The 23,917-nt window shown below is 41.4% G+C and overlaps 1 protein-coding gene across 2 annotated transcripts in view; it reads left to right on the forward strand.

Annotated features, from left to right (window-relative positions):
• The window catches only part of MOB3B (MOB kinase activator 3B), a 194,156-nt gene that overhangs the window by 51,566 nt on the left and 118,673 nt on the right, over nt 1–23,917 (forward strand). For both annotated transcript variants that reach the window (XM_036021526.1, XM_028526077.2), the window contains exon 2: nt 16,728–17,343. In XM_036021526.1, the coding sequence (XP_035877419.1) occupies nt 16,926–17,343 (418 nt within the window). In that variant the 5' untranslated portion in view covers nt 16,728–16,925. The remainder of the gene's footprint in view (nt 1–16,727; nt 17,344–23,917) is intronic.

Raw genomic sequence — 23,917 nt, forward strand, 5'->3', positions numbered from 1 at the left:
TTCAGTGTCAGTGCAGACCTATCGACCTCACTGCATTTAAGGCTGGCCCATATTTCTGGTATGGATGTTCCACTCTTGATTGAACTAGCTCCCTCCAAATGGACTTTTGGGGTTTCCCTATTTTGGGTGTGATTATAAACAGTGATACTTAAAAGCTGTATTATTTATGTCATGCTACATAACATAATGCCCCAAAACTTGGTGGCTGAAAAGTAACAACGTGTATTACCTCAGTTTCTCTGGGTCAGGAATCAGAGCACAGCTTGGCTGTGCTCTCCTGGCCAGGGGCCTGCACAAGGCTGTCACTAAGGTCTGGACTGGGTCTGCAGTCATCTGGGGGATCAGCTGGGGAAGGAGATGAGCTTATTCAGTGGTTATTGGCAAGACTCAGTCCCATTGGCCTGAGGGCCCTTCTTCCTCACTGGCTATTGACTTGGAAGCCACCTTCAGTTCCTTGCCATGTGGGCCTCTCTGTAGGAGAGCTCACACATGGCAGCTGGCTACATCAAAGTGAACAAGTAGAGCAAAAGAGTATGTGATCAAGACAGAAGTCCTGATCTTTTATATCTTTTATATCTTGATCTTTTAGGCCTTTTATAACCTAATCCCTTTTGCTGTCTTCTCTTCACCTGGGGTCACTAGGTCTAGTCCTCATCCAGGTGGAGCAGATTATTCAAGGGCCATAGATACCAGGAGGCAGACATCAATGGGGCCGTCTTAGAAGTCAGCCAGACACAACAGCCCACTCTCATTATCCTTTGATAGATTGTTAAAGGTGGGTTTGCTGATGGAAAAGATATGCATAGTTTTAAACTTCAAATATAACACTAGAATTCTTTTTAAAAACTTCTCTCTAGAGCCCTGGTCGATGTGGTCCAGTTGGTTGGAGCATCATCCCATAGATGGAAAAATTGTGGGTTCAATTCCCGGTCACGGCACACACCCAGGTGGCAGGTTTGTTCCCCGGTCAGGGTGTCTATGAGATGGTTTTTCATATCAATGTCTCTCTCTCTCATTCCCTGTCCCCCTTTTTCTCTCTCTGAAAGCAATGAAAAAATATCCTTGGGTGAGGATAAAAAAATGCCTTCATTCTAGATTTCAAAGTTCATTTTGAAGGGATTATTTGCTACATAGCTTGAGAGAAGAACTATACATCCTCAAAGAGCCTTTGCCAGCTTTTGTCATGAATATCTCTTTCCTCCCTGTCTTCCTTTTCCTCGCCCCTCCAAAATTTCCAGGAGCAGGAAGTAGTTGTGTGTCTCCTAACAGAAATGGTAGGAAGGTTCTAATCAGCAGGCTCATGCCATCCTTGTCATCATGGCAACTATCTTAGGGTACAATGATGTGGGTTGTGCTGTTAAAAATGTCCTTGCCCTCACTTGTTTGCTGGCTTAGGTGAGGTTTATTCAGCCAGCCTTCACGAGAAGGATTAACAGATGACAGGAGAGGAGAGGAGATAAACAGGTGAGGAAAGGTAGGTTGGGCTGCAAAGGACTAGGGAAACTCCACTTGAGTCATTTCTCTAAATCCTGAGTCCTCAGGAGATTTTGTTGGGCCATGGAGTGATGTGTACATTTATTCATCATTAGTCAGAAAGCACCTGTACTTAAAAGGTCCCTCTTATGTTTACTAGGATATGGTTGGAGGAAATGCAAATTATTATCAGAATTACATTATCTCCTTCCCACACACAATGTGAGGTGGCTTTATAAAATTAGGTACATCCTAAACCTAGACCAAAAGTGTCAAACTCATTTTCATTGGGGCCACAGAAGCCTCCAAAGGGTCTTCAAAGGGCCGAATGTAATTTTAGGACTGTATAATTGTAAGGTCAATTACACTCCTTAAGTAGGGTCAAGGAGCTCAGCACTGCCACTGGGTAGAAACAAGGTGCCGGGCTGGATAAAACAAGGTGGAGGGCTGGATTCAGCCCGCAGGCCTTGTGTTTGCCACCTGTGTCCTAGAGTATTATAAAAATGAAACAACTGATCTTCAAGTATCTATGGTTGCTCTCAGGTGAGGTGCCCCTAGGTGAAAGCTTAGACTATCTGGGAAGCTTCCCAAATGAATGCCAAGGTCCTTTCTTTCCCCTTACTCCTGAGAGCAGAGTAGGGTGGAGTAAGGAGCTGGGAAGAGGGAATGACCTTTAATGATGTTGAGGGAATGTCTTCATGGGGTACATCTTTGACTTTCCCTGTTTTTGGCTAGCCCTTTGGGTCAAGAAGGGGCTGGAATTCCCCTGCATCGCTGCCCCCACTTTCCACCTTCAGGTCCCGTCATTGCTCCCAGAAGCCACAAGGCCCTCCTTGCTTTGTATAAGTTTAGGGACCTAGCTCTTCTACCAGCTGATTCATTTCTGCTTGTGATGTCAGCTTGGAAAGCTTCCCTTACTGGACATCTTGAAGGCCAAGGCCTTGCCTTCTTCCTGTCTGGGCCCTTCTGCAAACCTGGTGCAACAGTCAGCATGGAGAGACTCTGTGTCCCAGCACGACCCCACCCTCCCCTTCTTCTCTCCCAGAGTCGCCAGCGCAGGTTGTGCGTAGAGTTCACAAGATCTCTCTGCCAGATGAGAAAAACGTGTATTTGACTCAGGACACCGAGACCAGTCGTGTGGATTGCATTCTGGGCAGAAACAAAGATCCTGGTGCAGTAGCCTTTTAAAGCTGAAATAAATCAGAGCTCCTTGGCCATGCTGCATGGTCTGTCAGGTTTTGTCTTTTTGTAGAAGCCATGCTGGGTTCTGGCAAATTAAGGGGAGACCAAATGACGACCAGTCCATTGTGCAATCACTTTCAATTTCTACAGTCTAGGAACAGTGGTCATATGATTTAAAATATATATATTTGCAAATGATGTCTCTTGATCAGATTTGTAAAGGTCTGCACCTGAGATGTGCTAAAGTGGTTCAGATGAGTTTTATTCTTTTTTTTAATATGGCTGTCTTACTTGTCTTTGTGGAACTCTGTATTTTTCCATCTTCAACTATATTAAGCCCTTGAACTTTTTTTAATTGACAACAGTTGATGGGAGAAACGTTCATGGTTATATTCTTATCAACGTTTTTTTATAAATCCCCACACCTCCTTCTTCTAAAAGGAATTTGAGTCATCTGGCACTTATATAAAATCAAACACTAATCTTGGGGAGCTGCTTTCTTTTTGTGTGCATATGGAATAAAGTACAATTTAAAGAGAGAATAGGAGATAGCACACACCTGTTTTGGTCTCTTGCCGGGTGGGCGCTGTTTTTCTAGGAATGATGTCTGTGTTTGTTTTTCCTGTTCTTTCTCAGCACGAGTGGAGGGAATCTCTAATGGAGACTTTCTCAACAGGCTTATGGATGAACGTATAATCTGAAATGAAAAAGAAGTCAGTAGATTGGCTTCCTGGAGTCAGTGCTTGGACCAAAAATAAAGCGAGTGCTCACCACAGGGGCTGGCCCAGCCCAGTGCCAGCAGAGGCGGTTGTTTGCCATACTCTGCTTGAGCAGTTCACTTCTCTGGGCAGAATTCCCCAGGCCTCTGGAGGCTCATATGGCCTTTTTTTTTTTCCCCTGTAGCTTTTATTGTTTTTGAGAAGAGTGGTGTCACCACCCTCACTTGTCATTAAAGAATAGTATGGGAAGAATAAATAAAATATCTAAAGAAAACAATAGAAAAAACAAATAACACTCCCCTAAATGAATGAAAAAATTGACAGCCACATGCTTTTGTGAGGTAACTATTTCCATGCAAGCTGGTCTAGAAACTATGAGATTTTCTCTTTGATTTTTTTTATTGTCTTCTATTTTTAACACTTTTGGCAAGTCTACACATTGTGGTTATATAAGAAAATCATAATTAAGCTATTTGGTATCAAAAATGCACCCCTTACCTCAGGATGAGCTTTTCTGGCACTACCCTGACAGAGCTCAAATTCCCATTATAAAATAATAGGTATAAATGTCCAATCAACACAGGCTTTCTGGCCAGCTGCACCGTGTGGTGCCTGGAGAAGCCTTCTAAACCAGGCTCCTGTTTTTCTGAAGGGCTCCACTGCCCAGTGGCTGAAGGGAGGTTGCAGTATATTAGACCTGCCGAGGGAAACCTGCTGTCCTGGTGCCCAGGTTGTGGTCAAGGTGGGTCAGCCTCCTTGATTATCACTACTACTGAGAGCCTGTAGTGTGCCAGAGCTGCTGCTGACCTCTTTTTACTGACTGTCTTTTTTATTAATTAATTTATTATCCAATTACAGTTGACACACAGTATTATGTTTCAGGTGTATAACAGCAATTACATATTTACATACCTTATGAAGTAATTGATCACCCTGATAAATCTAGTATTCATCTGATGCCATATATAGTTATTACAGCATTACTGCTATATTCCCTATGCTGTACTTGAAACCACCGTGACTATTTTTATAACTGTCATTTTGTACTTCCTTAATCCCTTTGACCTTTTTCACCCATTCCCCCAATCCTCCTCCCATCTGGTGATTATCAGTTCATTCCTTGTCATCTATGAGTTTGTTTCTGTTTTGTTTGCTTACTGTCTTATTCATTATCACCACAATCCTGTGAGACATGATTTACTGAGTGTTTTTATAAGGGAGAGAAAGTAGAAAAAGCCTGTGGAGTTTCCTGTCCAGAGAGGAGAATGCACATATAAATGAGTTAAGTTCAAGAAAGTAGTATGTGAATAATTAAGAATTAAAAGCTAATACTTATTACAGATTTTCCTTGTGCCTGGTGCTATGTCAAATGCTTTATTTGGACAATGTCATTTAATTCTCACAATTTTATAAAAGAGGAAGCTGAAGTTTAACAATGTTACATATTAAGCTCAAGAGATTACAGCTCTGAAAACCGTAGACCTGGGCATCAAACCCAGGCAGCGTGATTTCAGAGTCACTTAACTACCAGTCAGAACAGTACAAGGGCCAGCAGACACAGATGGCAGCAGGTGGGGATGAAGCAGCCTCTCCGCTGATGGCGTAGCTGGTAGACCAGTCAGGGAAGAGCCACTGTCCAATCTCCGGTGTGATTCAACTTCGTCTTCCTTTTCTCTAAGGATTTTTCTGACCTTTTTTCTGCTAGAAATTCAGTTCTTCTGAAGACCACATTTCTATCTGTCCATTCTCTTCCATAAATGACTGTTGGCACATGGACCCTGGATATGACAGGCCTGGAGTGTGAAACTCCCCATTTCAGGGAGTCCTTAAACATTAGAATGCATCACAATCACTTCCCTCTAACAGTGAGGGTGGAACCCAAAGGGTCAGCATTTTAAACAAGTATCTGGTCAGTCAGTCCTGGTTTTCCCATCATTTCTGAGGCAAGTCCAGAGGCAGGTCCAGTGGACAGACAGGTCAGGGTAAGGAGGGGTCATAGTTGCTTTCATCAGCAGCCATCCACTTCTTAGTAGAGACTCCAGGAATTCAAGAGGAGAAAACTGAAAAAGAACAAATGGGAGACAGAGCTGGGGGATGAGTACAGAACTCAAGAAGAGCAAGTCAAACCCTATTCATGGGTTTGCTTAAGAAGCAAAAGTTCAAAATGAGTACAATAAGAATGAGCAGAAACAAAGCCAGATTAGGGAAGGGTCAGAAGAAGTTAGGGGGCATGCCGAACCTTCAGCCTAGGGGCAGTTGTGTTCAAAGCCTACTTTGATGGACCTGCAGGGGTTGCCAGTTAGGTGGGTGGGTCCTCATTATAAATGGGCCAGAAGGTGAGGGTGAGGCGTAAAAATAAGAAATGATTCAGACTATTTGGGTAGAGAGGAAGGTTTAAATATTCAGGGCTTTGGAGCAAAGGAAAGACAAGAGTCACTTTCTAGCAGCATGTGCAGGAGAGGCTGCCTGGAGGTGGTGGCAATTCTCCAGGCCTTGAAGGCCAAAGGATGATGGCAGGTGGACAGGTGAGGAGAGGGCTGGGGCAGAGATTCAGTCACTGGCAAGTGCAATGGGCCTTGGGAACTCATGAGTTGCCTGATTGATAGAGTCAAACCTGAAGGTCATCAGAGGGGTCTCTGTGGTTGTTGGGAGGGGGTAGACTAAGAACAAGGGCCCTTCTCATGTGTAAAACTTCATTTAGGGGGAAAAAGTTATGTTGCTTAAAAAAAATAAAGCTTAAAACCCACCTAGGGGATGAATAAAACTATGTGTATATGAAAGAGGTTTGTATTGAAAGAGATAAGTTAGATGCCGTTTGAAGGGCAGTTAGGTGTCAGGTTTGCTTAAGCCTTTGAGAAATTCGTGGGTTCATGGAAGGAACACTGGCCCCAAAGGCGGGGGCTTTGCTGTCAGCTGCAGTCTGTGCTGTGGGCCTCACCTCACTTATCTGGGAATTAGGTGTGGTTGCTTCTGTTTTTGTGTTTATACATTGAGAGTTGAATTAAATTAAGTGATTTCCCAGAATTCTTCCTGCTATAAAATGCCATCAGCAATGGTCTCATACTAGGCCTCCCTCACATTCACATGAGGGGGGTGTGGCAGGGTCATGGCTCGAAGAAGATGAATTTCATGGTGTTGTGCAGGGTGACTGAGGGACATGGGTTAGGGGCCAAGGAGACCTGCTGACACGTCCCAGCATGAAGGAGCACAGAGGGCATGGGAGTGGATGCAACAGAGGCAAAAGCCTGAGGATGGGCAACAAACTCATAGAAGTAGTTTACAGTAAAGGAGGTGATGTGATACATTTTCCTCTCATGTTAGAGATAAAAAATTCCCCAGGCTGAATGACCTCCTTTCTAACCCATTATTTTTCCTTTGAGGCATGTTTTAAAGACATATTCTTTTAATAAAGTACACAGGTAGAGGTCTTTACAGCACCATGCAAAGATGTTCCAAAGATCTATCATGAATTTTTAAACATTCTTTTAAAGCTGGGCTTGCTTCTAAAGGAGCTGACTTTTCAGTGAATGCTGGAAAATGCAAAAGTGAGAGCTGTTTGGGTTGTTGGCCTGGGGAAGCACGTGTCAGTTGCTGCTGTTGATCTTTGCATGAAGCGTCTGTTTTCTGAGAAGGTTTCTTTTGTCGATTATGTCTCATCATGATTCCAGGAGCTTGGCCCTCTCAGCTGGAAAAGGAACTGTTTGTGCACTATTTTATTAGAAATAATTTAGACATAGTTCTGCCACAGAACATGAGGTCCTATTTGTGCTGGGCCCTACGTTATGTGTTAGTGCTGCACTGAAGGGTGCGATCAGCCCTCATAGACTGATGGAGTAAAGGCCAGTGAGCCCAGAAATGCAGCAAAGGGTGAGGTCACCGCATGAGAGTGAGAGAGGAGTGCATACCAGATGCAGATGTCACTGGCCAGGAACCATCAGCCATCCCTTCCACCTTCATTCTCCACCTCTGTTCCATTATTTAAACAGAGTTTTGAAGTTAAACCAGAGAGGAGTTTGAGAAATGAGGCTGGGTGAGGGAGAGGTTTCATCTGGGTGGAAGTGTTTAGATCCTCCATGAAGAGCACTGGCCCTGGACAGTAGCCACCTACAGGGCATGGGAATATCAAACCAAATGCTCACTGATTCTTGTGGAATGTTTCAAAACACCTCACAGATGAGGGGGTCCTCTGTTCTGAGTATTCTCCCTCTTTGTGTCTGTGGCTGGACAGTAACGTGGTCTCTCTTGCCTGAAAAACTCTTGAGAAGATTGTGCATGCTTGGTAGAGAGATGCAGAACTTCTGCAGGTAAGTAAGTTATGTTTGAACTGAGGTCATAATGAAACTCTTCAAAAAATTGGTGAACTTTGCATAGGATTGGGGTCTCTAAGAGGGACTCCAATAAACAAATATTGTGAATACCACTCTTCCCTACATGGCTTCAAAAGAAGTTGATTGAAACAACAGAAACAGATCATCTTTATTGCTTAGAGAAGCTAGGCTTGAGGATTTAGCTTTAGGTCTGTTAGTCAAGTGAGTGTGCTACATGTAAATGCTAGATTTACCCACCTCTTCCCATGTAATAGTGGACAGAGATGGCTTTCTCCCTTCAGAAAGCAGTGGAAAGCAAACAGCACACTCCTGGAGGGCAGGCACCTCCCAGGAGGTAATGCTTGTAGCTGAGTATGTCCAGTTGGTTCTTCTCAAATTTACTAATGAATTAGTTCCTCCATTTCCCCAGAGACAACATTAGTAAAAGGACAGAGAAAGGCCAGTCATGTACTTAGGGAAAATTATTCCTCATAAAAACCAACAGTGAGGAAATGGAGTTGTTCTCTAAAATTTTCCAAGATTTTATACATTTTGGGGGTCAGGTGCTCAGATCTTGTGGGAAAGAAGTCAAAGAATAGATCAGGTATGGTTGGAATCCCTGTTGACCATGAAGCTAGTTAATAATATGAGAAATAACCTGGTAATATGAGAAATCTGGATTAATAAACATAGCACTGACATTGCCCCTCTTTGCTTACATTCTCCCACTTATCCCCCAAACACGTTGTGTTACTTGTATCAGTATTCTCATCTAACCAAAGAAGAAATTGAAACACAAAGATAATCTTTAGCCCAGGAGGGTAACTAGTTAACGGCAGAGCCTGGACTCAAGCCCACATCTTTCTGACTCAAGAGTTAGGGCCTTCTCCAGTCCTCCAGGTGGCCCCATGGTTTACAATTACTCCTTGGAGTCTATTTTATTTCCAACCTCTTTTGTAGTTGCGGACAGGGTCAGGAATGTAGAGAGGATAGCATCATTAATTATTTGTCTCCAAGTTATCCTATTTGTCCATCTGTTTTCACCTCAGCAAATTAAAAAGCTCCCAGGTAGATGGTTATCTTTTCTCTCTTGAGAGTTTCTGGAGATGCAGTCTTAATCCTCTTTCTGATTAGATAACTAATCAGAAAGTTATTCACGTTATCAGAACACAGAGATAGATCATAGCCAAGTTATAACCTAAGGTATTGTATTAAATATAAAGCATTTTAAAATTTAAAACAAGAACTTTTATACATTATTCTAAAAGGTGTTTGCCCCAGTATATGAAAATTCATGAAATAATATTGCAATAGATTTTCTTACATGAAAAATATTGGAATTTTCTCACAATATTAAGCTAAATGGATTAGTTCAGAAATATCGACTCATTATCAAGTTACTCAGATTAATATTATTTCCTTTCTTGTGAGAATATGAAGTCCATCCAAATGAAGCAAGAAGGAAGTACTGATTTTATTCTTTTCTTCTATCTAGGGGTCCAGTGTCTCCCCTTGTCCCTGCCCTGTCTCTTGCTTATAAACACGTTTGCATTGAAATGAGTTATTTTTCATTACTCATATCATTTCTTGGTGTCATGTCAAAAGTTGTAGTTCCCTTTGTTACCTATCACCATGTTAATAACTATATAATGGTTTTCTATTTATGAGGTACTCACACAGGCAATGTCTCTTTAAATTTTCACAATAATCCTGAGAAATAAGTACCATTATCTTTTAACAAGTCCAAACTGAGGTTCATGAAAGGTCTCTTGCCCAAAGACATAGCCAGTTAGGGTCATTGCCAGGACCTGAATCCAGGTCATCTGACTAGATCACAAAGGTTCAAGAAACATATATCTTTGGGAGAGGCATGTGACTATGCCTTAGGGCAAGGTCTAAGGGTCCTTGCCCTTAGGCAAGGACCCTTGCCTAAAGGGTTTCTCCCATAAATACGCATCTTAATTGAGGTTAAAGGTTTTGGAGTAAGCTACCCAGGACAAAGTTTCAATCTAGTTGTGTCTCAAGTTTCCCTAAGTGTAAGATGGGGAAAATAGTAATGCCTAATTCACTGGGTTGTGAAAATCAAAATAAATATGAGTTATTGTTACTATTACATAAGTAACTTGAATAGAGTTTTAAGCATTCTAAGATTCTGGGTAGTCTCTCAATGATCTGTTAAAAACTTGTATTATAATGTGATTTTAATTATGATGAGAGTGATGGCAACAACCATATTGGTCAGTACCTACTACATTCCAAACATTTCACAGATGCACTATGAAATTTTCACAGCAACCCTGCAGATGCTATGCTCTTAGCTACTTGGCTATATTGTCTCTAAATCTTGCTTGCAATTGATATTAATTATACCCACCCCACCCCAAGCTTAAAACAGTACCCTTTTGAAAATTAGAACTGTATTTTCAAATTTTCAGTGTTCTAGCCCATTTTGTGCTCTCTGCCCCTCTTCAACAGCCTCTTGCAATGGTTCCAGATGTCAGACAAAAGTTCCCATAGTGCCAGGGATAAAAATTTTCCAGACCCTCAGACTCAAATTCACTTAGAGTGGCTAAGACTAAATAAGTCTGTTGACAGTTACAGGAACCAACTTCCTTGAATTTGAACATTTTTCCTTTAAAACAAGATCTTTCCAAGAAAGAATTGGCATACCCTGTCTCAAAGAGAAAGAAGGAAATGGTAATTGACAGTGACCTTTATCCCAGTATCAGATGGAGTCTCTGAGTGACACCACATTAGCTAGTACACACCTGTGCTTGAAAAGTAAAAATATATATTTTATGCAGTAATTTTTTAAAAGTGTGTTTGCCTTATTTTGTAGTTTCTCCTATTATATTAGCTCAGTCTTTAGGTATTGTGTCCTCAAATCTTAAATCTTTTTTTTTCTAAACCACAAAAATATTTTCTAGCTAGTCCAAAGATCTGCAAATAGTAGACTAAGTGATAACTTACTTGGAATTCTTTATTCTTTGAAAAAATTATTTAAAAAATTAGTATGTCTTTCATAAATTATAAGTGGGCCAACTGAGGATTTATCTTATAATAATTTTATTTTCACTACTTATTTTTAAAACTGTGGTAAGATTAGATCAACCTTATCCAAGGGTGAACCAAATATTTGCCATCTTCCTCCTTATTCAGAATCCAGGCTAGTCTCTACTAGCCTCAGGAAGGCCTTTATTTAAGATAACTTTATTCTCTTTAAGAAAATATTTCTTTAAAAGTATGTTTTCTTCAGAAAAACATGAATATGTAGCAAATTCTACCACACCAAATAAATCCCATCCCTTTCTATCCTTCCACTTTTTCTCCCCACTGAGTGCCCTCTTTTGAGTGGCAGCTTTGAGTCTGTGAAATGGAGACTCACTATGGGTCTCTGCTGTAAACACCTGTGCACTGAGCAATCACTCCTGTTGCAATCACTCCTGCTGCTGCAGTGTGCAAGTTTGCATACAATGCTTTTATTTTTTTACTCCTATTTTGGTGCTGAAATGTTCTACTAAATAAGTAAATATACAAATGAAACAGTGAGACTGCAACTTGAATGGACATTGGAGAACTAGAAAATGATGGGGGAGTGAAAATCATGTGACAGACTGCAGAGGTGGGTCTGCACCTCTCGGTCCTGACTTCATCTGTGTTCAGAAGTAACATGGACTTTTTAAAGCTCTTCACTCTGCCTATCTTTGAAGATTAAAATAAAGTCCACAATATTTCTGTTAATGAATCTAAAATGCAACAATATGGGGGCTCCAGGTTGAGGAGATAGATTAGTTGGACAAAAAAATAGCAACACTGCTTCTCAGGCAGTAATCTCCAGTTCAGGGATTGACTTGTGAGCAAAGATAGCACCTAATGAGTAGGCTGGAGTAAAACAATACATAAATGTTGATAGAATCACATGAGTAGGTACATCCTTTATTGGAGCCTGGGAAAGTCAAATGATGTTCATTTTATTCATATACACATACTTCTTTAAAATAAAAACCTATTTTTATTCAATATTTGGGGTATGAGAAGAGGATTCCATGGGCTATTTCAGCCATGAGAGAAAAATACAGTGGGAAAATGGGAAATCAGAGTAGTCATTCTTCAGTTCTGAGGAGCTGGGTTTTTTTTTGGTAACAGTGGAAAGGAATAGCTCATTTGAAAGATGTTGGACAGCTGTCTAGATCTTTCAGGAAGGGCCACTTCAGAGTAACCCAGCAGCTGGTGACAGCCAACTTCAGTGAGTTGGCAGTGAGCTGGCAGTGAGCTTACAGGTTGAGGTAGAACCCCAAAGAATTTCACTTTTGTGGGTTTAGTTTTACACAATGGGTTCTTCATTCACTATCATTTGCTCATTCATTCAGCAAGCATTCAGTGAAGTGGCTCTGTGCCAGGCACCATCCTAGCTCCGTGGGGCCCCAGCAATGATGATGACGTGGTATGTCCCTCAAGTGGGGTACTTCTGGAGCATTTCTCTTGTTTCTGGAGTGAGTTGTCCTCTGGCTGGTACTGCCAGGAGGAATTCTTCATCCCACATATGAAATATGGAACATCTTTCCCCCCAGCTAATATCAGTGTTAGTCTTGCTCCTCTCTGTCCTGCCTACTATTCTATGCCACAAAGGTCTCTTTAGAAGTGGTCACAGCTAGAAAAGATGGACCTCTCAGGACCAAGTGGGAGATTTGTTTTATTTCTTCCTTATACTTGGCAAAGACTTTTATTTTTGAACTAATAAGGCAGAAGACATCCATAGGAAAAGAAAAATAAGAATTTTCCTTGCCAGAGTTGCTTAGTTACCTTGTCAACATTCCCCTCCAGTCTGGCTGAATTCTCTCTGCATATTTTTATAGTGCACATCATATTTTATTGCTATAATTGATCTATTAAGCAGAAAATATGGAGAACACATGGAGCTCCTGTCAATTTTATGCTGTTTATTTGGATTTCCACTTTTCTCTTTCCACAAGACCTTATTCCTTTTTTCATTCCTAACCTACATAATACTGTAAAGGAATCACATCATGGTTTACATTGGTGCATTTAACTTTGTACCTTAAAAAGCAAAAGCCAATAAACTAACCTCATAACTAGACATAAAACTGGATTTTTCAAAGTCAGGGTCCAAATTTTCAGTAGCTCTGTAGTGTTTGCACCTTAGCCTGGTGTCTGGCACATAAAAGGCCTTTAGTAAATGTTTATTGGTTAAAAGAGCTATTGGCTTCAAATATTTATTGAGAGCATTGTGATGGGTGCTATTTATATCAGAATTTGCTTATAGTTTCTACGCAGTGAGCAAAACGTATGACTTGTTTTCTTCTTGGAGACGGCAAGGACGGAGAATGTGACTGTGTTGTTGCTAGCACTACATTTAATCTAGCCAAAGAAGATTTTCTGCATGTGGCTGCAGCGGAAGTGTCAGCAGCCACATTCCATCTGTTATTTATGGAAGGTATCCACTGGGAACCTCCCAACTTTTGGGTGCTGTGCTGTCCAAATCAATCGAGATCAAAAGACCCAGTCTTTGTCACCATCTGTCAAGGCCATTGTATTCAAAACAGTGAATCCCTCCTTATTCTCTTTCTCAAACACACATATGCACACATAGCTGAAGACTATGTTTATGATGCCAGCTGTTGACAAAACAACAAATAGGAATTTATTTAATCATCCCTTTACCTAGCCTGTCAAACAGCCATCCAACCCAGTGTTCCTCAAAGCATATACTTCTCCTGAGATTTTATTAGATTGCAGACCTAGTCCTGCTAAGTCTGGGAAGAGTCCCAAGAGTTTGTATTTCTATTAAGATCTCTTTGTTAAATCAGGTCTGGATGGTTAAAGCATCACTCATGGACCAGTAGATTTGACACCACCTGGGAGCTTGTCAGGAATGCAGACTCTTTGGTGTCATCCCAGACCTATTGGATCAGAACCTGGATTTTAACGAGATCCCACATTAAATTTGAGAAGCACTGCTCTAACCATGTAATATGTCTACAGCATAAATCATAGGCAGAGGTCCCGATGAAGCTCTAGGTTGGATAATAAGACCAGCTAGATTTTCTGAGTTCCTTTCCATTTCAAAACTCTTGAGTACCCACCTCAGTATAACATCTACCACTCAGACAAAGACACAGACAGACGCCTCTTTGTTTAGTCATACAGTGGCACGATGAATTTGTTATTAATCATCCTGTATTTCCACTGGCCCACCAGCCAACCTTATCCCCTCTCCAGAGCACTTCATTCTAGACAAAAGTTTGACCAAAAGAGACATCCTCATGTCTGAGCATGTCAGAAAGATAACACATTTGGAACAAGCATTAGGAGATCAAAGTTTCGTCATCTGAGAAATGGAGATAATAGTGAGTGCCAGCCTGGGCAGGTCTTTGGAACCAGGAGGACTTGTTATGATTGTCCTGTCTCATTCACATGCTCTTATCAGAGGTGCCAGAGGGCCTGGCAGTGGTGTGGAGGAAGGTTCCACGTCGATGCCCATGCAGGCAGACACTCCGGGGCATGTTTAGTGATATTGAGGGTCATGTAAGGAGAGGAGAGTGCTCTGAAGACCCTGGAATTGATGGTACACTCATTATCAGAATAACAGACCAAGTCTTACTCACTACAGATATGAGGGTATGGCTGTCGGGTTGTTGCTGCTTTACTGTCAGCATTTAAGCATTTGTGATACAGAAGGACTATTGCCCACTTTAAAAGGGGGGGAAAATCAAACAAACAAAAACAAGGCTCACCATCCTTTCTCTAGCCTTCCTATCTCTAACTCATATTTTTTATTTTGGAAATGCCCCTTTAAAGCCCTAAGTTTTCTTAAGCCTCTTTTCAGGTAGGATGAACTTTTGGGAAGGTGTAGTTTTGAAGAAGATTTTGTTCAAAAAGACTTTGTATAAAGTCAGGAAGACTTTGTTTTTCTAGAATTTCAGAGTTTCTGTGGGAATATCTTTCCTGATGAAACCCCAAATTACTCCAGAGTGGGACCTCACTGTCCCAGGCAGAGAATGTCACATGACCTGCCTTTCCACGTCAGTTTTTTGTGGGGTGTGTTCATGCTCAATGCCATGTGAAGAGGGGGAAAAACACCTCATCTATGGAATTTCAGTGAAAACGTAATAGGAAGAGGGTGGCAATAAGAGGGAGGAAGTGAACACAGAGACTGTAGGGAGTGGCCAGGGGAGACATTTAGCTGAATGGTCAGCACTTCTGAGCAAAGAGCAGAGTATGTGAAAGGGAATCTGAATGTCTCAGCTGGTTTTTGTTTTGTTTTGAGAGGTAGTTTTGTTTTGCCTGAATAACTAAGGTTGAATATATCACCAACACATGTTTGAGCATAGGATGACAGAAGCCTTTCTAGGTAGGAAAAGAGCACTTCTGTGCACTTTAACTTGTTTAACTCCAAGTCCAGATTCCATGATGGAACCTCTGAATCTTGCCACAGCCCTTTGCCCATTTTGCTAGGGCTTGACCCATCAGTGGATCAGTTTATCTCCTCTCTGTTTCTATGCCAAGGACACGGTCTTTACCTTCAGCCTGTCTATACTTGTGATCTTTGGGGGTATGGGGATGGAATCTCTGGGTGAAGGAGCTTCATGAACCAGCAGGAAAGACAGTTTGAAGGGCATCACTTTTTGGATTATAAGGCCTTGTAGAAAGAACTTTTGCTAGGAGTCAAGAAACTATATTTTGATCCTAACTATGCCCCCTACTAGCTATGGGACCTTCTTAGTCAAATTATTTTATCTCTTGGAGACCCACGGGTAATGATAGCTACTGCAAATCTACTATACCTACTATAAATCTTCTATAAAACTCACTAGAAGGTGTCAAATGAGATAATGGAGAAGAAAGCATTGAAGATTTTGAGGCTGTACTGTCCAAAATGGTAGCCACAAGCCATATATAGTGATTCAAATTTAATTAAAATGAGATAAAAGGAGAAATTCAGTTCCTCAGTCACATTAGTCACATTTCAAGTGCCTAATGGCCATATGTGGCTTGTGTGTACCATATTGGATAGCAAAGGTACAGAACATTTGCTTTATCACAGAATGTTTTATCAGACAGCTCTGCCTTGAAGTGCTACCTAAGTGTGTACTAAGGACATAAAGGATGGCAGATTTTAGGGGTGGTATATTCTGTCATAGTTAAGGATTCTTGGAAGGAAATAAGACCCACTCAAGTTAGCGAAAGTAAAACAAGGGATCTACAATATTTGATTAATTCAGGAAAAACTTATGGATCCCAAGGGCTGGAATCATAGCTATGCTTTAAATGGAATTGGAACCAGTTCATAGAAGATTATCAGGAACTAAGGAAGTCACTCTTTCCTTCTCACTGTCTCTTTTTCCTCTCTGTGGTCACCTATGTTCTTGTCTCTGTTTCTTTGTATGTTGGTGGCTTCTTCCATCTCCTCCTCCTCCTTTGTGCTCCTCTTCCTTCCCTCATCCCTCCCCACTCTACAGACCAACTCTCCCAACTTCACTATACGTGGTCCAAGTAGGACTCAACTAGACCCAGTCTGATTACTTCTCAGGGGTAATGTGTAACAAAGGCTGGATCCTGATTCCAAATTCCCAGGAGAAATATTTTTATTAGCCAGCATGGTGTGATAGCCACTAATCATGTGTGTTCAAGAGGAGGAGGGTAGTGGCCCCCATGCTAACTGAATAGGGACAGAAGCAATGGGATGGGGTAGATGCTCTCAGAAGAAGCCTGTGTGGGAAGGGGATGTGTTATTGACTACCATACCATCCTGAATACCTTGGAGAGGTCCAGTGGCCTATGATCACACAGGGAAGAGTAACCAGAGATATGATCATGTTCATGAAGAAAAGGAGTGTGATGCCTTTACTTATTTTGGTATTTTTATGGTGTGAATCATCAATACAGATTCCCAGGGGGTTGGCTTAACCTCCTCATCCACATACCTGGGCACAGCCAAATGCAAGCTAGAAATCTGATCTAAGCCTTTGTCACTTCTTAAATGTAAACTGGGCACTTATAAGAACTTTTTCTCTCTTGCCATTAGGAAGAAACATGAGTTTCCCCTGGAAATCACTCAAGTGGAAGATGGAAGGGGCCATCTAAAATAGATTAGAAGCTGCAAGCTGCAACACTGGGGCCAGAGGGCTGGCAGTGGAAAACTCTGTTGGGTTGTGATCTCTCACGGAAGAGTTCCAGGTGCCTTTTTGCTTCCTGCAAGACAAAGGAAGAAAAGGAGAACACCATGTCTATAGCGTTGAAGCAGGTGTTCAACAAGGACAAGACCTTCCGGCCCAAGAGGAAATTTGAACCTGGCACACAGAGGTTTGAGCTCCACAAGAGGGCTCAGGCATCCCTCAACTCGGGCGTGGACCTAAAGGCAGCTGTGCAGCTGCCCAGTGGGGAGGACCAGAACGACTGGGTAGCCGTACACGTGGTGGACTTCTTCAATCGAATCAACCTTATCTATGGCACCATCTGCGAGTTCTGCACTGAGCGAACCTGCCCTGTGATGTCAGGGGGCCCCAAATATGAATATCGGTGGCAGGATGACCTCAAGTATAAGAAGCCGACTGCACTGCCAGCTCCCCAGTACATGAACCTTCTCATGGATTGGATTGAAGTCCAGATCAACAATGAAGACATATTTCCAACATGTGTGGGTAAGTCCATCAGCAGCTTCTTGGTTATTTTGTCATATCTCACCCAAGCTCAGAGAGTTTACAGAGGCTTTTTCCAGGACTGCCTTTGAATGTAGATGCCACCCATTCTCAATGTTCCCCCAAATTCCATTTCCACATACCTTCAGTTTCTTTTTCCATGTCTAGGAACCTCATTGAAATTTTGAAAAATATCATTTGTGGACCACTTACAATAATTTCATGGACTTCAGCCATGAAATTACACATATCACATGCGAGGGAACATTGACTTGGTGAAATGTTAGACTTGATCTTGCTGGCTTCTTTAGGAATAGACTCCAAATCCATGTAGTCATTCTGGGAAGGTTATTATTTGACTAATTAACTAGTTAAAGTTACATTATCTCTGGTGTAATTATTGGTATTTATCTCTCAGGTAAACAAATCTTAGTGTGAGAATCTATGGACTGGAGATCAATTGAGCAAGGGGTAGGCACTCCAGAAAAATAAAGAACCTGCCATTCTGTTCTTCCTTCCCCCAATCATAACACACTGTTAATGCTGGGCCCTTGTATATGGTCTAGCAAGACCCACCAGGAGGCTCGAAATGTGAATGCTTTTGTTTCCCTTGTGCTGGGAATCACAAAACTCTTCAAGGGAAGGGCCAAACCTTTCCCATCCCTTTTATTTCTTTATGGTGCTGATGATTGGATTTTCCATGCACTGAAGGGCTGGATTTAAAATTTCACTTTTTAGGCCCTAGATTCAACAAGAAAAAACACTCTCCCTACTTCCATGGTCATACCTCCAATATCTTGCTAGCACAGTGCCCTGAAACCCTGGTACACATTCAGGAAATATTTGTGGAATGACTGAAAAAATACTTGTGCTGTTAGAAAGTATTATTAAAAAGCTCTGAGATGATTGGGGTATGAAAGAAGTATTTGAAACACATTGTTGAAATCACCTCTAGTTGGATTGTATGTCCCCATGTGGCATATGGAAAGATGAGGTGGGGTGTATGGAAGTAATTAAGTTAATACCATGGAAAAAAGTGTATAAATTGATTAGGGCAGTACATCTTGAAATATTCGGCGCACAAACCAATTTGCTCTGAATCATGGTGTTTCCTTGACTTGTCCAGTTCCCTCATGCTCTTGCTCTCTGCTATCCTTTGTTAAGGGAGGAGGTGGGGTAGTATAGACCCTGACTTGCCAGAGGAGGGGGAAGAAGGCAGGTTTCTACCCTCCCACCCCAGACCTAAAATAGACACCTGCAAGGGGCAGGAATCTCTTAGGTCCTTGTCTTTTTGCACTTTCATTGACTGTCAGAGGCTTCTTTTGTTGCCAGGAGGAATTTTTCTTTTTCAAAAGCATTGTAAGCCACTGCTAATGCTCCGTGCAGAACACATGATAGCAATAAAGATAAATAAATGTGGGCAGGGAGACCTTCTCTTTGTCCTTCCCCTTCTCTTCCTGCTCCTTGATGCTTTGAACTCCGGCACTTCTGCTCTCTCTGGCAGCTGTGGTTACCATGTAGAGTTTGTGACCAGAAATGCCACCACAAGCCATGGTATGTCACTTGAGAGTGAGGAAGCTTCTGGAGGTGGTTTTAGATTTTGCTTGGAGGAAATAGGTGGATGCCACCCTGTCTCCCAGACTAACTGTCTTTACTATCTTTTTCTAGACATTTCTTTAGCTATTCAATGGGATTAGAGACCATACTCACCTGATCAGAATCCTTCCCAATTTATGCTCCATAGTACACTTGTGTTCTGAGAAATCTTACTTAGGTGTACTGTGGTTTTTTCCCCCCATGGAAAAATAAGTTTGGAAATGCCAGGTGAAACTGATTTCTTTACTGCAGGACTTCTAATATGCTAATATGCATTATAAATCTCTAAGAAAGGAATAACACTTTACTATGTAGTATTTCCTAATTTGAACCTGCTGGCTTTTTTTCTTTTTTATTAAATGTAACACCCTTAGCATCTTCTGGAAAATAGGGATCTATATAAATTAGAGTTGTCAAACTTTTGTTTCTATCAGAATTCTTTTAAAAATGTAAATTCCTTGGTTCTTTCTCTCAACAACTAAATTAGAATCTCTTAGGTAAGAACTAAGAATTTGCACCTTTAATAAGAATCCCCCACTCTCTCTTGTGTTTATTATAATGCCCTGGAATGCTTTTTTTTCCTCCAGAACAGCCTGTTTCTTACTTCCTGGGTTTTATTCAGGTTGTTTTCTCCTGGAGTCACCATCTTTTCTATCTAGTGAATTCTCATGCATCCTTTATACCACGTCTTCTTTTCCTCATTGAATGGAAGCCCCTAAAGTTATGGGATATGTCTTATTCATTATTCATTTGACAATCCCAGCACTAAGTCTAGTTTTGGTGCTTTATAAGTTATTTAATGAGTGGGTGGATGGATGAATGGATGGAAGAAGGCTGGAGAAATAATTTTTATGAAGTCCCAGCATGTCTAGGGTGCTGGTGATCCAAGTGAAATTAAACAAATGTCTCTATCCCTTTGTTACCATCCTGGGTATATCGTGTGCCTTGCCTCCACATAGTTTAATTTTCTCTGTTTAACTTTTCCAAGGTGAATTGTTAGGGGTCAGTAAAAACCACCACCATCCACTGCTACACTGAGGGTCTTCATCAGCATCCTGCTAAACTCTATTATTTATCCTCGACCATATTTTTGCTATCTTTTGAAATAACTTATCCTCAGGAGCCACTTTCTTTGTTAGAATTCACTTCCTCCTCTTCTTCTTCCCACTTATTCCAGCCTACTTTCTTCTTTTTGATCTTTGTGCTGCCTTGAGTCATCATTATCGTGAAAATGATCAAGACATCTGTCAGGGTAAAGTAAAAGGAGAATTCTCAGCAAACAGCAGACTCTGGGTGGATGAGAAGTGGAGACTTCTGCTTAGCATTACCGCTTTGAATCCTAGGCATATTTCTGTGTTCTTGCTTGGGAATTGGGAGGGGCTCAAACTTCACCTCCTCCCCACTGTGATCCACGGAAATAGGACTGGAAAATACTGACAGATGTGAAGACTTCACCCTTAGTTAGGTATTAAAGGATATAAACAGCTGTTGATCAGTACCATTGAAACATGGAGAAAAGAAAAGCTTTCATCTGTTCCTAGATTCCAGTTTAACTAGGATACCCATGCTGTTTCAGAAGTTGAGCTTTCTCAGTTGGGAGAATACCAAACAGATGTGGCTCCCTTGTGAACCATAGTCTCCTGCACTTTCCCTTGATCCCCTCCAGCTTCCTTTGTTAAAAAGCCAACAGATGTCCCTGTTAAAGCTCCTAAGACAGCAGTAACTTCAGAAGCAAGGGCCATCTCCTTTTCGATTTTATCTCTATTCACTTTTAGAGGTAACATCAGAAAAATAGGAAGCCTAGAAAGCCACAGCCTTTTTTCTTCTATTGTCTAATTATAATAATTTTTATGTTCTAGCTCCTCAGCTTCCCTGGTTTTCTATTATATAATAGGATTTAATATCTTAGATCTGACACTCAGAAAAAAAAATGAGTAGAAAACTTAGAGCTCCTCCAACTCATGTTTTAAAGAAGTCTTTGAATAGGAGAAATAAGAACACTTAAAAAAATAATTACATGATCTCACCTACCTTTATGGTTTTAGAATAAATGGGTGTTGGGAAAGGAAAGATCAAGGAAAGGAAAGGAGGGAAGTGAGGGAGGGAACTCAGATTTATTGAGCCTGCTAAGTGCCAGTGGTTATAAATCTTATTTTTTTTACAATAACTCAATGAATTAAATATCTCATTTTACCAATGAGGAAGCTGACATTTAAACAAGTTAAGGGGCTTTCTGGTTATATAGCTAATAAGTCATTTAGAAATCAGCATTTTATCTCAAGAGTGTCTGGCCAAAAATCTATGCCTTTTTCACCCACTACCATTCACAGCATATATCATTATTTTGTAAATTTTCCTTCATATAATTAAAGATTTCAGTGGTTTTAGGAAGTTGTCTAGGGTGAAGAAAAATTTGGAAAACCTGATTTTTGCTATAATTTTTAAAGAAATGATTTTTTTATTGCTCCTTTTTAAGGAACTACTTTTATAATGCTTGAGGAGTTTACTGCCACTATTACTGTGCTCATGTTGCATTCTAAGATTGGGCAGAGGATGATTTAGCCTCAAGAAAAATGCTTTGTGAGTTTACAACTACCTGTTACTGACATTCATTCATTCATTCATTCATTCAATAAATATTTGTCCAGCACCTGCTGGGAAGCAGGCCCTATTTTAGGCACTGAGAGAGCAGAACACACAGAGTCCAGGTGCTTGAGCAGTTTCCCTAATGTCCAGAATGTCTAGTTGCTCCAAATTACTCCATACATATTTCTAAAATGAGTAGTTTATTCAGTGGTCAAGTGCATTGTGGAAAGAGTTGCATCCCTTTGGCAACATTTCTCATGACACTACAGCTGAGTTTCCTCCTCTCTCAAAATACTGTAGCAGGAAACCTGAGACTGTAAAAATGTCCGAAGGGGTGAGCTATTCAGTCATGGGATGTCAGAGAACTGAGTTTATAATTAACCTTTACATTGTAACTTTTTATTTTCTATTGTATGTTTCCCTCGCCTTTTTATTTTGATATAAATTTACATAACACTGATAAGACAGAATGTACATCAACAAACTATATTTACAACGTGGTAGAACCAGCCCTGGGCAGCGTACGGAGACATGGATGTAGTCAGCTAGCTCCACCACTGCCGTTGCAGCTGGTGTGTGATGGTAAACACGTAACCCCTGAGCCAGCATTTCTCTCTTAGTGAACTAAAGATTATAATTCTGGTCTCAAAAGGATGTTGTAAAGATTAAATGAAGCAGTTGTGAGTAAAAACACATGTCCCAGAGCCATAAGCACTGAGAAAAGTGAAGAGGTGGTGAAAACCAAATGTGTTAGTCACCTGTCTCGCTGCATACAATTCTACATAACTATCAACCAACACTCATGTGAACCACTGGACAATTTCTGAACCATATCCCCAGAAAAATAAAATGTGTTGTAAAAGACTCAACAAGATTTTTTTTAAATTAGCCATTGTCATTGCTGAATCACTCTGTGACAGGAGTTATAAATACTTCAGGTTTTCGTTACCTAAAGATTTTGGGAAATTTTAATGTTACTTTAGGAGCTAGACCAGCTCCTGGTTTCAGGGATGAGCACCAAACTCTTTAGAGAGAAAGCCAGGAGGACTCTTCTTGCTTGGTTTTCAGAAGACCAAGTCATTAAACCTGCCCATGTCCAGTGTCAAACCAGCAGGTTAGCTGGAGCAGTGAGGAGAGAGCCTACTAGTCACCTCTAGGACAAGGCACTCGTTCAAATCAGTGTTGGGGAAGGTTGCCTGGATTTGATCTCTCAAGAGGATGGAAAGGGTTTCTCAGACAACTCAGTGTCAGGAATGGAGCCCTGTGAACAGGTGAGTTTCTCCAAGGCTCTGGAAACATGATTTGCCTTTGGGATCTGATAAGCTGGCTCCCTAAGAACTTACTAGCTGGGAGGGCATGATAATAAAGCTGCCATTTTTGGAACATGTATTCCCTAAACACTTTAGCTGCATTGTGTCATTTAATCTGCAAAACAATACCATAAAGACAGGTAGTATGATTTCCATTTCACAGATGTGAAAGAGTAAGTAACTTGCCCAGGGTCACAGACACAAGGATTCAGACCCAAAGCTGCCCAACTCCACAGCTTCTTGCCCCAGAATTGACAGAATTCTTACCCTTGATTTACCCCTGCCTGTTGCCTCCAATGTTAAATCCTCTCTAACCAATGTCCTCAGACAAACCCAGCAGTCACAGTGAAGGACATGAAAATGGACAGGTCCTGCATCTGAGGCAAATTTTATGGAGTCCCTACTGATAGGATCCCCAAGGCTCTGTTCTTTTTATATTTTGCCCCCACTAGATTCTGCAGCTATTCGAGTTTGTTCAGTTGCCTCTTCATAGAAAACATGCAAAGACAGCTGAATCCACTCTTCCTTGCCTCCATCAGCCACTGGGGAATTGATGGTCTATTGTGATGGTCACAGTTCCCCACCCCCACCTTGTTAACCCAATACTGCAGTGAAGGGTGGCTGAATTAATGAGAGCAGTGTTAAATAACCACCCCCACCCCACAAATCCCAAAAGACACCTCTGAGAAATGGTGAGGGTGTTCACATACTAAGAAGCAGAGAGGAAGGGGATTGGAGACAGGGAGCATAGAGGGACTAGAGGCAATCCTGTAAGTTAAGGCTAATTACCTGCTGTCCTGACCTGCACTGAGTTCTCCATTACCTGTACTATGTAATTTTAATGGGCCATATCTCAGGTGACAAGTCGTTACATCTCAGCATCAGCTGGGAAGGGAAATGGGATATGTGATACTCAGTGGAAAGCAGAGATGGAAAACCAAGGCTGTAAGGGGGTGGGGGTAAGGGCATCTACTGCTTTTACTCAGTTGGTGGTTGTAGATGTGGGGCCATTCTGCAGCCAAGGGAGGAGGCTGCATTGTGGGGGGCCAGTGCTGTGTGGTGAGGCAGGTCCGCTCAGCATCCAA

This window comes from Phyllostomus discolor, chromosome 3 (genome assembly GCF_004126475.2).
Source record: "Phyllostomus discolor isolate MPI-MPIP mPhyDis1 chromosome 3, mPhyDis1.pri.v3, whole genome shotgun sequence".
Classification (NCBI taxonomy): Eukaryota; Metazoa; Chordata; class Mammalia; order Chiroptera; family Phyllostomidae; genus Phyllostomus; species Phyllostomus discolor.